General features: G+C 37.4%; 1 protein-coding gene across 8 annotated transcripts in view; it reads left to right on the top strand.

The window, feature by feature from the left end:
* Positions 1-15,605, top strand: part of Ca-beta (Calcium channel protein beta subunit) — a 485,913-nt gene that overhangs the window by 366,674 nt on the left and 103,634 nt on the right. For 6 of the 8 annotated variants that reach the window (XR_011391785.1, XR_011391784.1, XM_070083357.1 and 3 more), the window contains one exon: positions 6,859-7,126. Coding sequence is in view for 6 of the 8 variants with exons in the window: in XM_070083357.1 (XP_069939458.1) it covers positions 6,859-7,126 (268 nt within the window). In the remaining 2 variants the exon portion in view is untranslated. The remainder of the gene's footprint in view (positions 1-6,858; positions 7,127-15,605) is intronic. The other 2 variants (XM_070083354.1, XM_070083358.1) reach the window with 1 other exon arrangement.

Below are 15,605 nucleotides of genomic sequence, written 5' to 3'. Positions count from 1 at the left end.
TTAGTGTTATTATTATTATTAATTTAGGTAACTAGAGCACAGATCCAATTCCCTAAATCAAGAGCCCCTCACCAGCATCAAGGTTCCTTGTTGCTGGTGAGGGGCTCTTGATCTAGAGAATTGGATCTGTGCTCCAGTTCCCTAAATTATAAATAATAATAATAATAATAATTTAATAATAATAATAATAATAATAATTTAATAATAATAATATTATTATTATTATTATTATAATAATGATAGAGCTTCAGTTCCCCTAAATTAATAATAATAATAATAATAATAATAATAATATTTTTATTATTATTATTATTATTATTATAATAATGATAGAGCTTCAGTTCCTCTAAATTAATAATAATAATTATAATAATGATAGAGCTTCAGTTCCCTAAATTAATAATAATAATAATAATAATAATATAATATTATTTTTTTTTTAACAAGTCGGCCGCCTCCCACCGATTATTATTACTATAATGATAGAGCTTCACGTCCTTAAATTAATAATAATAATAATAATAATAATAATACATAATACATACATAATAATTCAGAATGCTGCTGCTAGATGGCACTACTGATGCCAAATTCAAATTTATTTATTTCTTTGCAAGTAGTACATTGAGATTATATTTTTACAATCATGGGCTGCAGTGCAAAGACAGTCTCTATTATGCCTAGGCATTATGGGCCGACTTAATTTAATGGCTTGCTCACTACTTAACACTAAAGAAATTTATCATAGTTGTACAGTAGTTCTATAATTAGAAGTGAATCTAATTTATACAAACCAAAGGATATATTCATATATTCAAAAATGCTTTTTATGAAACATGATTCAAGAGTAGTTTTCAGTAGTTTATGGTATGAGAATGCTACAATTTGGTTTAGGGCAATACTGCTTTTGGTAGGTATGCATACTTCTATGTGGTAATTTGTCAATTTATGAACTTGGTTGTCTAGTCTTGAAGTTTTAAGATTTAGGTAATTGGTAGATTTATTGAGTATTTAGTCTGGGGTGATTAAGTGGCTTTTGAGAAAAGTCTTAAATTGATTTTCAGACCGGGTTACATTAGTATTTTCTGGTAATGAATTCCGAATTTTGGGGGCCTTATTAATTTTTACACAGTGTGATGTGGACACGGGGTACATCAAAAAGAGATCTGTGTCTTGTGTTATGGTCGTGTGTCATGTTAAGGTTAGTGAGGAGAAGTTTGAGTGGAGGGTTTATGTTAGTGTGCATTGTTCTATGTATGTAGTAGGCACATAAATATGGATGTTCTTAATGGTGAGCAGATTTAGACTTTTGAATATTAGTGGAGTATGCTGCCAGGAATGGAAATTTGTTATCATTCTGACTGCTGCCTTTTGCTGGGTTATTAGTGGTCTTAGGTGATTTAATGTTGTTGACTCCCATGCACAAATTCCATATGTGAGATAAGGGTAGATGAGTGAATTGTACAGTGCAAGGAGAGCTGATTGTGGAACATAGTATTGTATCTTTGATAGTATGCCTACAGTTTTAGAGATTTTCTTAGTGATTTGTTGTATATGTGTGTCTGGAACTTGAGGCTACTATCAAGGTGGATTCCTAGGAATTTTCCCTCAAAACATTGTATACATGTTTACATTGCTATTGGAGCAGTTCTCTCGTGCTTGTTTGCATTTTTTTTTTACAGTCATTTGGCCAAATTTGTTTTTTCTAACCATGGGTCCTAAGAAAATAAGTGCAAAGAAGTGCTGAGAAGAAAAAAAACGATGATTTCCATGGACTTAGCCAGGCAATACATCATACACTGCACCCTCACACACATGCCTCTACACACACCCTCTACACACATGCTGCTATGTATGATAATTCTATGTAACTGTATTTGTGTATACCTGAATAAACTTACTTACTTACTTACTCAACATCCCCCACCTTCAGCATCCCCCACCCTCAACATTCCCCACCCTCAGCATCCCCCACCCTCAGCATCCCCCCACCCTCAACCTCCCCCACCCTCAACATCCCCCATCCTCAACCTCCCCCACCATCTCTGCTCCAAGTGTGTAAGTACATATACACTTTATATAAACAGTTTTTATACGATATTTCTTATTTATAAGTACATTGTTTCAGTGTTTTCCTGAGAAAACTAGTGATCTACTGCAGTTAGCCTCAAAAATACTCCATTGTCTCTAGTCAAATTGGGACAGAATTGGCGGACGCTTCCGCCGCTGCCTCTGTCGCCATATTAGGGCCTATTTTATTCATTCTAGAGTATATATCATGTTTCTGTGTTAATTATATTGTTTATTATGTCACAGGTGAATTGTGATAGATAAATAAGCTGTACAGTTGATAATAGTGTCATATTCAAGTATTTTTTCTCGTCTCTCCAGAGTCCAGGAACGAATTAATGGCTTTTCAGTTAATTTAAATGAAGAAAATTAATTTGATACACAAGTAAACTGAATTCCGAGCTAGCTCCTGGAACAGATTAAACTCGTAAGTCAAGCTTCCACTGTATCTGAAAAAATTAATTCAATGGATAATAATCATTAGTCAGTTTTGTATGTGGTGATGGTATTATGGTTGTCAGGAGTAATAGCAATATCTCTCTACAAGGGTCCTGGTTTTGTGATCACCCATCCAGTGGAACTTTTGGCTATTTGGCCAAGGCCTTCTGCTGATTTGCCTTTTCATCCCACAACATTAATATTACCTCATAAGATGTGATGTATCAGTTTCTCTGCACAGCTGAAAGTAAAAAAAAAAAAGACTATTTTTCTCTCCAGAGATGATATATTGCTGACACAGGGCATGGTGACCTCAGCAAATAGTTTGAGCATTAAGATAATTTTTTACTATTTTCACTGGAAAATTCACATTTCAAGTATTACGTGGTGTGTATATTTTAGCATTATCAATACTGTTCATTTCATTTAAGATGGAATGTTTAGGTTATTTTTGTGCATTGTCTATGTGGAGATGGGGAACAAAAATATTTCTGTTACAGCTGCAAATGGTGTAGCACAGTACCTGTCAAAATATGACAGTGAAACATGCGACATGTTTATCAATATGGCGAACATTGAGGAGCTGTAGGATATACAGTGCTTCAAGCTGTGTTTTTTTTTGTGGCTTTGAGGCTCTTTATAATTACAGTAACCATTTGTAATTACCTATTTGTAGGTGCAGGAGCAGAGCTATGCTCATGGTGTCCCGTCTTTGGTAATTTGTTCATCGTGTGATTTTTTAAAATTTCCAGTGAATGTAGCATTTACCGAATCCTGGTTTTAATTCATTCCATTAATCAACCACTTTGTGAAGAAAAATTTTCTAGTATTTCTTTGCTCCACTTTGTCCTCAACATAAAACTGATGTTTCTTGCTATCACTGTTGGAGGTATGGAAAAATCATCCGCATCAGCTAAGTTCTGTTCAGTATTTGTCAGCAGAAGTTGGTAAATAACTAACAGCATTTTCTGACATAAGATCAAAGAGAGGTCACAGGTGCTGAGCAAAGCTTTTATTGTGAATTGTGACAATGTTTCAATGTATGTCGAGCTTTTTCACAATTAAAATGCAGTCTATACCCATCTTTTCTTATTACTATAGGCAATATACCTTTGTGTCCATTAACACGAGAAGTGGGGGGGGGGGAAGCAGAGGATTACTTGTGGAGCACATTTGTGTTTGTTTATTGTTAAGGAAAATCAGCATACCTGGGTCTCGATCACATGGTGACTCGACAACTCCTTGAGAGGTTTCTAAAGATTTCATCATGACATTGATTAGCCTGAGGGATGTAGAATTAGCCAGATGACATTTTGAATAGAGCTACCTGGCAGCCTTTCTGTCATGGTTGCCCAATTGGGAGTTCCTAAGAAAAACAGCTATTCCCACCAGAGGTGAAATGCTTTTATGGCAATATGGGACTTTACATAAAGAAACATGGAAACACAATTACATGTGTTTGGTATCATATGCACCATGTGTTGAACACAAGAACATGACCCCTGATAATGCAAAGCATTAGGGGTAGTATGACATATAAAGAAATATGAGTATATTATATAGAGATGGGGAAGTGCTCAACCTTTATCAGGTCATACAGCACTTGGGGAATGTGAGGTAATCAGCTTTGATCCAAGGAAGAAGAATGTAGTTTCAGTTCCTAAAATTGAGAGGCCTTCACCAGCATTAAGGCATCTTGAAGGAAGGGCAAGAATTGCAAATAATATGTCATTTTATTCTCTATCTCTAAGTTTTGTGACATTTGATGGGAATTTTGTCTTTCCTGTCAAGAACAGGAAGCCCTTAATTAATTGGCTTGTTGAGGTTCCCATAGCCATTCACTAGCCTGAGCCAGTGATACTTAACCTGACATGACTGAAGGACATGCAAATAATACACAGCACATCTTAACTTCTATGTTGATAACTGTACCTATTTTCTTTCGGAACCTAGCCAGTGATCAACACATACATAGATTTTTGACCTTACAGTAGTGTTTGTAAAGTAGTTAATAAAATACATATTGAGTGAATTTATTTATTTTTTATAGTTAAGATCACACTCTAACAAATTATTTTTTTGCTACTTGCATAATGAAATTCAGCAAGAGTAAAACATAGTATATTTATGTTAATTACTGTGCTTACATTATATTTAAAGTATTGGCATTTTAATTCATTCTTGTTCATTGTAATATTTTTTCCAGCATAAAGTATATAATACATGTATTAAAAACTAGTATTAAATCCATAGAAAGTTAAAACACTTTGAGGGCACTTTATTGCAGTATTCTGCTTATTGCTTTTTCTAAATAGTAAACTATTACAAGTACACAATTTTTACTTTTGATAACTAATATAAACCACTTACCAGTTATTAATCCTCATATTTTTTAAAGATACAATATTAGTTTCTCTTTTTAACATACTTGTAATGCAGATACTTTCTATTTTATTATTGTGAATTTTAACCCTTCACAGGAACATCTCTGGTTCACTTAAGTTAAGAGAATCTTATTTTAATATACAATGCGTATGTGTTTTTGTCAAACATTTTAGAATCATATTTTTTTTAAAAATTATATTAGCAATAGGAAGCCTTTTTTTTTTTTAAGTTTTATTTGTGTTGGCACTTGCTAAACTATTTTTTCCAACAATATGTGCACTTGTTTCACCTGTCACGTAATTAACAGAATTCACAACCATTTGTTTAACCTATAAGCAAAAACTGACTGCTTAAAAAAATTAGCAATTCATTCACCCATGTATAAAAGATGATTATACTTATTGTATAGGGTTACTAGTTTCATGAGAGTTACACTTGTAGTTGCTTTCCACAGTTTATGGTTTTCTCATAGCGAGTACAGTCCAGTATGATCCTGTACTTAATGTGTGGAATGTTTGTGAGCTTTGCTTGCACTAGCTTAGAGTATGTATAAGGCATATTCTTGAGCCATTTTGTGTGCTCCTGTTTGTATGCACTAACACTAGCTTTGCATAGATCCAGCCTGCTCTAAAGAATAGAAAGTTACAATATAATTCATCAGATATGGCCACTGATAGACATATTTTATTGTACTATATATACACTTAAAACTTTAGGGATTCAAGTGTTTCTTATTAGTGGTGCATTGGTGAATTCAGCCTTAATGATCCCCATGCAGTATAAGGCTATAAACATAACATAACAAACCAAGTGAGGATAATAAAAGGTAGAGAAGCAGCAGCATTTTTAAGTAAAAATATTAAGTCATTTCATTCATAATTATTTACATTAAATTATCTAGTAGTAGTTCATTCCATTGAAAATCTTTCAGTGGAGCAGTGCAGTACAGTAATTTTTTCTGTCTTATAATATTGTATAAAAAATACAGTACAGTACTGTATCTGTCTTAAAGAGAACTGTAGCATAGATACCAATAAGAATCTTTAAAAAAATATTTGTACTGTATTTCATAATTGTACAAAATGTTAGGGTAAAGGAAACACTTTTCATGTTCCAGTTTGATTATTGTTAATGAGTATTGCATAAGTAAATATCCTATAAATAGCATGTTAATGACATACTTTTCTACAGCTGATTAGTTTTGGTCTAGCCTGCATGTTTACAAACATGAGTACGTAGAGTACAGTACAGTACAGTGTTCTCCTTTCTCGTTGTTTTATTGATACTTTGTATCAGATCATGTGTTACTGCTTTATTTGCCATTGTTTCCACACATACTTTTGAGTATGCAAATGTTATTTGAGTTGCAGTTGTTATTTCTTGTTCAATATATCCATCTCCATATGAGAGGTTTTTCCTGGGTTAATGGCAAGTGTTAACTAGATCCATGAAGCACCTAGAAGTTCAACTCTGTTATATATATATAGATGTCTACAGTTATTGTATCATTAGTTTATAAAGTCACTCCCAGCTACGTCAAGTCTCTCTTAACTTACTTTTTCGGAATTGTTGTACAATTCATAGTGACACTTGTATTTCAAAGACTTTTTCCTGAATGTGAGGCATGATATACCTCCTTATGCATTGACTCCATATACTGTACCTCGTGCCATCATTGCATTACTGTCACCTTGAACTTACTTACCCTATTCTCAAATAATTTCATTCTCACTCCAGTTTCCCTATGCATCATTATGCAGTACTCTTCACATCCTCTCCTCTAATTTCTGTTGGATAGTCTTTGAGTATTTTTTTGGTATTTGCTCTCTTAAGAATTTTACATGCCCAGCATCTTTACTAGCCCTACAACCAGTTTTTATATCCTCCAAAAGCCAGCTGTAAAAGGGCACACAAGCTTGGCAGCTTCCAGATACACCACCAATAATCCTACTATACCGCACACAGGACTTGATCTCGACAACGGAGTAGACTCCAATCTGGGTGATGACTCCGATTCCTTGGGCAACTCCAAGGGAAAAACCTCCATTACTACTCCTCCAGCGAAGGAAAAGCGGAAACCTTTCTTTAAGAAACAGGAGAACATCCCCCCCTATGATGTCGTGCCTTCCATGCGTCCGCTAGTGCTCGTGGGTCCTTCACTTAAAGGCTATGAGGTGACGGACATGATGCAGAAGGCGCTCTTTGATTATGTTAAGCACAGATTTGAGGGAAAGTAAGTATGATTGGAAATTATTGTATGATTAATTTTATGCAGTTTTACATGCACATTTTTATATTTTATGAATGCAGAATTTTCACAGCATTGTTTTTAATTTTTCTGTTTGTATTTTCAGTAGTTTATATATAAGTATGTTAATATGCTATCACAAAGTATTTTTCACATATGCAAGAAATATCATAAATGTTGAACCCTAAAATATTTGTAGGAACACTTGTCATATTATCTGGGATGCACCAAAATGCTTCAGCTTAATGCATATTATTATTATTTAGTACAGTATTTTTTATCTCTGGACTACTAAATCAAACCACATTAATTTTTCTACACTCATCAGTGATACAATATTTTATTTTCAGAAATTTTAATGTTGTAACCTAAATTAGAAATTTTATTATTATTTTTTTTATTATCACACTGGCCGATTCCCACCAAGGCAGGGTGGCCCGAAAAAGAAAAACTTTCACCATCATTCACTCCATCACTGTCTTGCCAGAAGGGTGCTTTACACTACAGTTTTTAAACTGCAACATTAACACCCCTCCTTCAGAGTGCAGGCACTGTACTTCCCATCTCCAGGACTCAAGTTCGGCCTGCCGGTTTCCCTGAATCCCTTCATAAATGTTACTTTGCTCACACTCCAACAGCACGTCAAGTATTAAAAACCATTTGTCTCCATTCACTCCTATCAAACACGCTCACGCATGCCTGCTGGAAGTCCAAGCCCCTCGCACACAAAACCTCCTTTACCCCCTCCCTCCAACCTTTCCTAGGCCGACCCCTACCCCGCCTTCCTTCCACTACAGACTGATACACTCTTGAAGTCATTCTGTTTCGCTCCATTCTCTCTATATGTCCGAACCACCTCAACAACCCTTCCTCAGCCCTCTGGACAACAGTTTTGGTAATCCCGCACCTCCTCCTAACTTCCAAACTACGAATTCTCTGCATTATATTCACACCACACATTGCCCTCAGACATGACATCTCCACTGCCTCCAGCCTTCTCCTCGCTGCAACATTCATCACCCACGCTTCACACCCATATAAGAGCGTTGGTAAAACTATACTCTCATACATTCCCCTCTTTGCCTCCAAGGACAAAGTTCTTTGTCTCCACAGACTCCTAAGTGCACCACTCACTCTTTTTCCCTCATCAATTCTATGATTCACCTCATCTTTCATAGACCCATCCGCTGACACGTCCACTCCCAAATATCTGAATACGTTCACCTCCTCCATACTCTCTCCCTCCAATCTGATATCCAATCTTTCATCACCTAATCTTTTTGTTATCCTCATAACCTTACTCTTTCCTGTATTCACCTTTAATTTTCTTCTTTTGCACACCCTACCAAATTCATCCACAAATCTCTGCAACTTCTCTTCAGAATCTCCCAAGAGCACAGTGTCATCAGCAAAGAGCAACTGTGACAACTCCCACTTTGTGTGTGATTCTTTATCTTTTAACTCCACGCCTCTTGCCAAGACCCTCGCATTTACTTCTCTTACAACCCCATCTATAAATATATTAAACAACCACGGTGACATCACATATCCTTGTCTAAGGCCTACTTTTACTGGGAAAAAATTTCCCTCTTTCCTACATACTCTAATTTGAGCCTCACTATCCTCGTAAAAACTCTTCACTGCTTTCAGTAACCTACCTCCTACACCATACACTTGCAACATCTGCCACATTGCCCCCCTATCCACCCTGTCATACGCCTTTTCCAAATCCATAAATGCCACAATGACCTCTTTAGCCTTATCCAAATACTGTTCACTTACATGTTTCACTGTAAACACCTGGTCCACACACCCCCTACCTTTCCTAAAGCCTCCTTGTTCATCTGCTATCCTATTCTCCGTCTTACTCTTAATTCTTTCAATTATAACTCTACCATACACTTTACCAGGTATACTCAACAGACTTATCCCCCTATAATTTTTGCACTCTTTTTTATCCCCTTTGCCTTTATACAAAGGAACTATGCATGCTCTCTGCCAATCCCTAGGTACCTTACCCTCTTCCATACATTTATTAAATAATTGCACCAACCACTCCAAAACTATATCCCCACCTGCTTTTAACATTTCTATCTTTATCCCATCAATCCCGGCTGCCTTACCCCCTTTCATTTTACCTACTGCCTCACGAACTTCCCCCACACTCACAACTGGCTCTTCCTCACTCCTACAAGATGTTGTTCCTCCTTGCCCTATACACGAAATCACAGCTTCCCTATCTTCATCAACATTTAACAATTCCTCAAAATATTCTCTCCATCTTCCCAATACTTCTAACTCTCCATTTAATAACTCTCCTCTCCTATTTTTAACTGACATATCCATTTGTTCTCTAGGCTTTCTTAACTTGTTAATCTCACTCCAAAACTTTTTCTTATTTTCAACAAAATTTGTTGATAACATCTCACCCACTCTCTCATTTGCTCTCTTTTTACATTGCTTCACCACTCTCTTAACCTCTCTCTTTTTCTCCATATACTCTTCCCTCCTTGCATCACTTCTACTTTGTAAAAACTTCTCATATGCTAACTTTTTCTCCCTTACTACTCTCTTCACATCATCATTCCACCAATCGCTCCTCTTCCCTCCCGCACCCACTTTCCTGTAACCACAAACTTCTGCTGAACACTCTAACACTACATTTTAAACCTACCCCATACCTCTTCGACCCCATTGCCTATGCTCTCATTAGCCCATCTATCCTCCAATAGCTGTTTATATCTTACCCTAACTGCCTCCTCTTTTAGTTTATAAACCTTCACCTCTCTCTTCCCTGATGCTTCTATTCTCCTTGTATCCCATCTACCTTTTACTCTCAGTGTAGCTACAACTAGAAAGTGATCTGATATATCTGTGGCCCCTCTATAAACATGTACATCCTGAAGTCTACTCAACAGTCTTTTATCTACCAATACATAATCCAACAAACTACTGTCATTTCGCCCTACATCATATCTTGTATACTTATTTATCCTCTTTTTCTTAAAATATGTATTACCTATAACTAAACCCCTTTCTATACAAAGTTCAATCAAAGGGCTCCCATTATCATTTACACCTGGCACCCCAAACTTACCTACCACACCCTCTCTAAAAGTTTCTCCTACTTTAGCATTCAGGTCCCCTACCACAATTACTCTCTCACTTGGTTCAAAGGCTCCTTTAACATCTCCCAAAATCTCTCTCTCTCTCTCTGCATTCCTCTCTTCTCCAGGTGCATACACGCTTATTATGACCCACTTCTCGCATCCAACCTTTACTTTAATCCACATAATTCTTGAATTTACACATTCATATTCTCTTTTCTCCTTCCATAACTGATCATTCAACATTACTGCTATCCCTTCCTTTGCTCTAACTCTCTCAGATACTCCAGATTTAATCCCATTTATTTCCCCCCACTGAAACTCCCCTACCCCCTTCAGCTTTGTTTCGCTTAGGGCCAGGACATCCAACTTCTTTTCATTCATAACATCAGCAATCATCTGTTTCTTGTCATCCGCACTACTTCCACGCACATTTAAGCATCCCAGTTTTATAAAGTTTTTCTTCTTCTCTTTTTTAGTAAATGTCTACAGGAGAAGGGGTTACTAGCCCATTGCTCCCGGCATTTTAGTCGCCTCATACGACACGCATGGCTTACGGAGGAAAGATTCTTTTCCACTTCCCCACGGACAATAGAAGAAATAAAGAGGAACAAGAGCTATTTAGAAAAAGGAGAAAAACCTAGATGTATGTATATATATATGCATGTGCGTGTCTGTGAAGTGTGACCAAAGTGTAAGTAGGAGTAGCAAGATATCCCTGTTATCTAGCGTGTTTATGAGACAGGAAAAGAAACCAGCAATCCTACCATCATGCAAAACAGTTACAGGTTTCTGTTTCACAGTCATCTGGCAGGACGGTAGTACTTCCCTGGGTGGTTGCTGTGTACCAACCTACTACCTTATATATATATATATATATATATGCTTGTATAGTCCCTTTATATAAAGGGAAAGGGGACAAAAGAGATTGCAAAATTTATAGAGGAATAAGTTTACTGAGTATACCAGGAAAAGTATACGGTAGGGTTGTAATTGAAAGAATTAGAGGTAAGACAGAATGTAGGATTGCGGATGAGCAGGGAGGTTTCAGAGTGGGTAGGGGATGTGTAGATCAAGTGTTTACATTGAAGCATATATGTGAACAGTATTTAGATAAAGGTAGGGAAGTTTTTATTGCATTTATGGATTTAGAAAAGGCATATGATAGAGTGGATAGAGGAGCAATATGGCAGATGTTGCAAGTATATGGAATAGGTGGTAAGTTACTAAATGCTGTAAAGAGTTTTTATGAGGATAGTGAGGCTCAGGTTAGGGTGTGTAGAAGAGAGGGAGAATACTTCCCAGTAAAAGTAGGTCTTAGACAGGGATGTGTAATGTCACCATGGTTGTTTAATATATTTACAGATGGGGTTGTAAAAGAAGTAAATGCTAGGGTGTTCAGGAGAGGGGTGGGATTAAATTATGGGGAATCAAATTCAAAATGGGAATTGACACAGTTACTTTTTGCTGGTGATACTGTGCTTATGGGAGATTCTAAAGAAAAATTGCAAAGGTTAGTGGATGAGTTTGGGAATGTGTGTAAAGGTAGAAAGTTGAAAGTGAACATAGAAAAGAGTAAGATGATGAGGGTATCAAATGATTTAGATAAAGAAAAATTGGATATCAAATTGGGGAGGAGGAATATGGAAGAAGTAAATGTTTTCAGATACTTGGGAGTTGACGTGTCGGCGGATGGATTTATGAAGGATGAGGTTAATCATAGAATTGATGAGGGAAAAAAGGTGAGTGGTGCGTTGAGGTATATGTGGAGTCAAAAAACGTTATCTATGGGGGCAAAGAAGGGAATGTATGAAAGTATAGTAGTACCAATACTCTTATATGGTTGTGAAGCTTGGGTGGTAAATGCAACAGCGAGGAGACGGTTGGAGGCAGTGGAGATGTCCTGTCTAAGGGCAATGTGTGGTATAAATATTATGCAGAAAATTCGGAGTGTGGAAATTAGGAAAAGGTGTGGAGTTAATAAAAGCATTAGTCAGAGGGCAGAAGAGGGGTTGTTGAGGTGGTTTGGTCATTTAGAGAGAATGGATCAAAGTAGAATGACATGGAAAGCATATAAATCTATAGGGGAAGGAAGGAGGGGTAGGGGTCGTCCTCAAAAGGGTTGGAGAGAGGGGGTAAAGGAGGTTTCGTGGGCGAGGGGCTTGGACTTTCAGCAAGTGTGCGTGAGCGTGTTAGATAGGAGTGAATGGAGACGAATGGTACTTGGGACCTGATGATCTGTTGGAGTGTGAGCAGGGTAATATTTAGTGAAGGGATTCAGGGAAACCGGTTATTTTCATATAGTCGGACTTGAGTCCTGGAAATGGGAAGTACAATGCCTGCACTTTAAAGGAGGGGTTTGGGATATTAGCAGTTTGGAGGGATATGTTGTGTATCTTTATACGTATATGCTTCTAAACTGTTGTATTCTGAGCACCTCTGCAAAAACAGTAATAATTTGTGAGTGTGGTGAAAGTGTTGAATGATGATGAAAGTATTTTCTTTTTGGGGATTTTCTTTCTTTTTTGGGTCACCCTGCCTCGGTGAGAGACGGCCGACTTGTTGAAAAAAAAAGAAAAAATATATTAATGCTTGTACATGTATGTGCAGTGTGACCTAAGTGTAAGAAGTAGCAAGACATACCTGAAATCTTGCATGTCTATGAGACAGAAAAAAGATACCAGCAATCCTAACATCATGTAAAACAATTACAGGTTTCCATTTTAAACTCACTTGGCAGGACGGTAGTACCTCCCTGGGCGGTTGCTGTCTACCAAACTACTACCTAGGAATAATTATTATTATTATTATTAATTTAGGGACCTGGAGCACAGATCCAATTCCCTTGTAATTAATAATTAATATTTTGTAATATGTAAACCACACATTGTAATCTTTGCAAAGAAATAAACATTTTCATTTTCAACTTGGGACAGTACAGGTAGTCCTTGACGTACAATGGTGTTATGTTCCAATGAACCCATATTACATAAATAAAAAATATCATAAGTCAAATATGAATATGATATAATAATAATATATTTACTACAAGTACATGTACATGGTATACAGGCCTAGCACGTCAATGACAGTCTACTATATAGAAAGCTGCTTGTTATGCAGAGCATTTCCGGCAAATTAGGTCAGTTTTGTCCCAGGATGCGACATATACCAGTCAACTAATTCCCAGGTGCCCATTTTATTGATGGGTGAACATAGACAACCAGTGTAAAGAAACACGCCCAGTGTTTCTACCCTCGCTGGGAATGAACCTAGACCCTTGCTGTGTGAAGTGAGAGCTTTAGCCACCAGGCCACGGGGCACTGTATGCTAAATAAGTAAGTAAATAAAAAACTAATGCCTATGAGTAAGTAAATAAACAAATAATTACTGTAACTGAATTCCATATCAAAAAGTAAATATATGAATACAAGTTACGGACTTCCCACCTTCGTGATGGGCACTTATTGTAAGTTTCATCTCCAGAGTAATTGCTTTTGCACCATTGTAAAGTTGAAATATCATAAGTCAAACCATTGTAAGTTAAGGAGCACCTGTATATGTTACCAGTTATGTATGGGAGTTGGAGAATGGCTGAAAGAACAGGGCCAGAATTGGATGAAAGCTGGTTTTGTGTGACAGTGTATTGTTCTCTGTACATTAAGGAATGAGGTGTTTTTAACAGTAGCTCTGAATCGATTGGCAGATAGGGGACCTTTCAATGCATCAGGAAGGGAGTTCCAGATATTAGGGCTTTTTATGTGCATTGACTTTTTATGAAGGTTGAGTTAGACATGGGGGATGTCTCTCTCTCTCTCTCTGTCTCTCTGTTTTTCTCTTTGTCTGTCTGTCTCTCTGTCTCTGTCTTTCTCTCTGTCTCTCTCTCTCTCCCTCTCTCTCTCTCCCTCTCTCTCTCTCCCTCTCTCTCTCTCTCTCTCTCTCTCTGTGTGTTTGTGTGTACTCACCTAATTGTGGTTGCAGGGGTCGAGACTCAGCTCCTGGCCCCGCCTCTTCACTGATCGCTACTGGGTCCTCTCTCTCTCTGCTTCCTGAGCTTTGTCATACCTCTTCTTAAAACTATGTATGGTTCCTGCCTCCACTACTTCACTTGCTAGGCTATTCCACTTGCTGACAACTCTATGACTGAAGAAATACTTCCTAACATCCCTGTGACTCGTCTGAGTCTTCAGCTTCCAGTTGTGACCCCTTGTCCCTGTGTCCCCTCTCTGGAATATCCTATCTGTGTGTGTGTGTGTGTGTGTGTGTGTGTGTGTGTGTGTGTGTGTGTGTGTGTGTACTCACCTAGTTGAGGTTGCGGGGGTCGAGTCCGAGCTCCTGGCCCCCGCCTCTTCACTGATCGCTACTAGGTCACTCTCTCTGAACCGTGAGCTTTATCATACCTCTGCTTAAAGCTATGTATGGATCCTGCCTCCACTACATCGCTTCCCAAACTATTCCCCTTACTGACTACTCTGTGGCTGAAGAAATACTTCCTAACATTCCTGTGATTCATCTGTGTCTTCAACTTCCAACTGTGTCCCCTTGTTACTGTGTCCAATCTCTGGAACATCCTGTCTTTGTCCACCTTGTCAATTCCTCTCAGTATTTTGTATGTCGTTACTCACCCAAAACCAAATAAATACTGAATAACTGAACATTATAAATTGTATATCTTAAATGTTTCTCACAATTATATCACATAAATGTTAAACCTAAAACCCAATCTAACTTTATTATTTTTTAAATACACTACCTAACAGAATCACTACCTAACTGAATGCAACCATATGACCTGTCTTTGTAATACTCACTTGTGCTTTATAGTTATCTGTTTACATTAATGTTTTATCACTGATTTCATCATTGCTTAGTAGCAGCGCTGTATAGTCCTTGTGGCTTAGCGCTTCTTTTTGATTATAATAATAATAATAATCATTGCTTAGTTAATCTTAAGTTAATTTTAAGCCAGCCCGTAATGCTATGCATAGTATAAGTGGCTTTGGCATACTGCTCTTATCTGTATTTTTTTGTACCTCTGTATGTGTGCACAAATTGGAAATAAATAAATAAATAAATAAATCATGTCCCCCCTATCTCTCCTGTCCTCCAGTGTCGTCAGGTTGATTTCCCTTAACCTCTTCTCGTAGGACATACCTCTTAGCTCTGGGACTAGTCTTGTTGCAAACCTTTGCACTTTCTCTAGTTTCTTTACGTGCTTGGCTAGGTGTGGGTTCCAAACTGGTGCTGCATACTCCAATATGGGCCTAACGTACACGGTGTACAGGGTCCTGAACAATTCCTTATTAAGATGTCGGAATGCTGTTCTGAGGTTTGCTAGGCGCCCATATGCTGCAGCA

The sequence above is a fragment of the Cherax quadricarinatus genome, chromosome 9, assembly GCF_038502225.1.
Source record: "Cherax quadricarinatus isolate ZL_2023a chromosome 9, ASM3850222v1, whole genome shotgun sequence".
NCBI lineage: Eukaryota > Metazoa > Arthropoda > Malacostraca > Decapoda > Parastacidae > Cherax > Cherax quadricarinatus.
The sequence above is the reverse complement of the archived record's forward strand: the minus strand, read 5'-3'. Positions and strand labels throughout refer to the sequence as shown.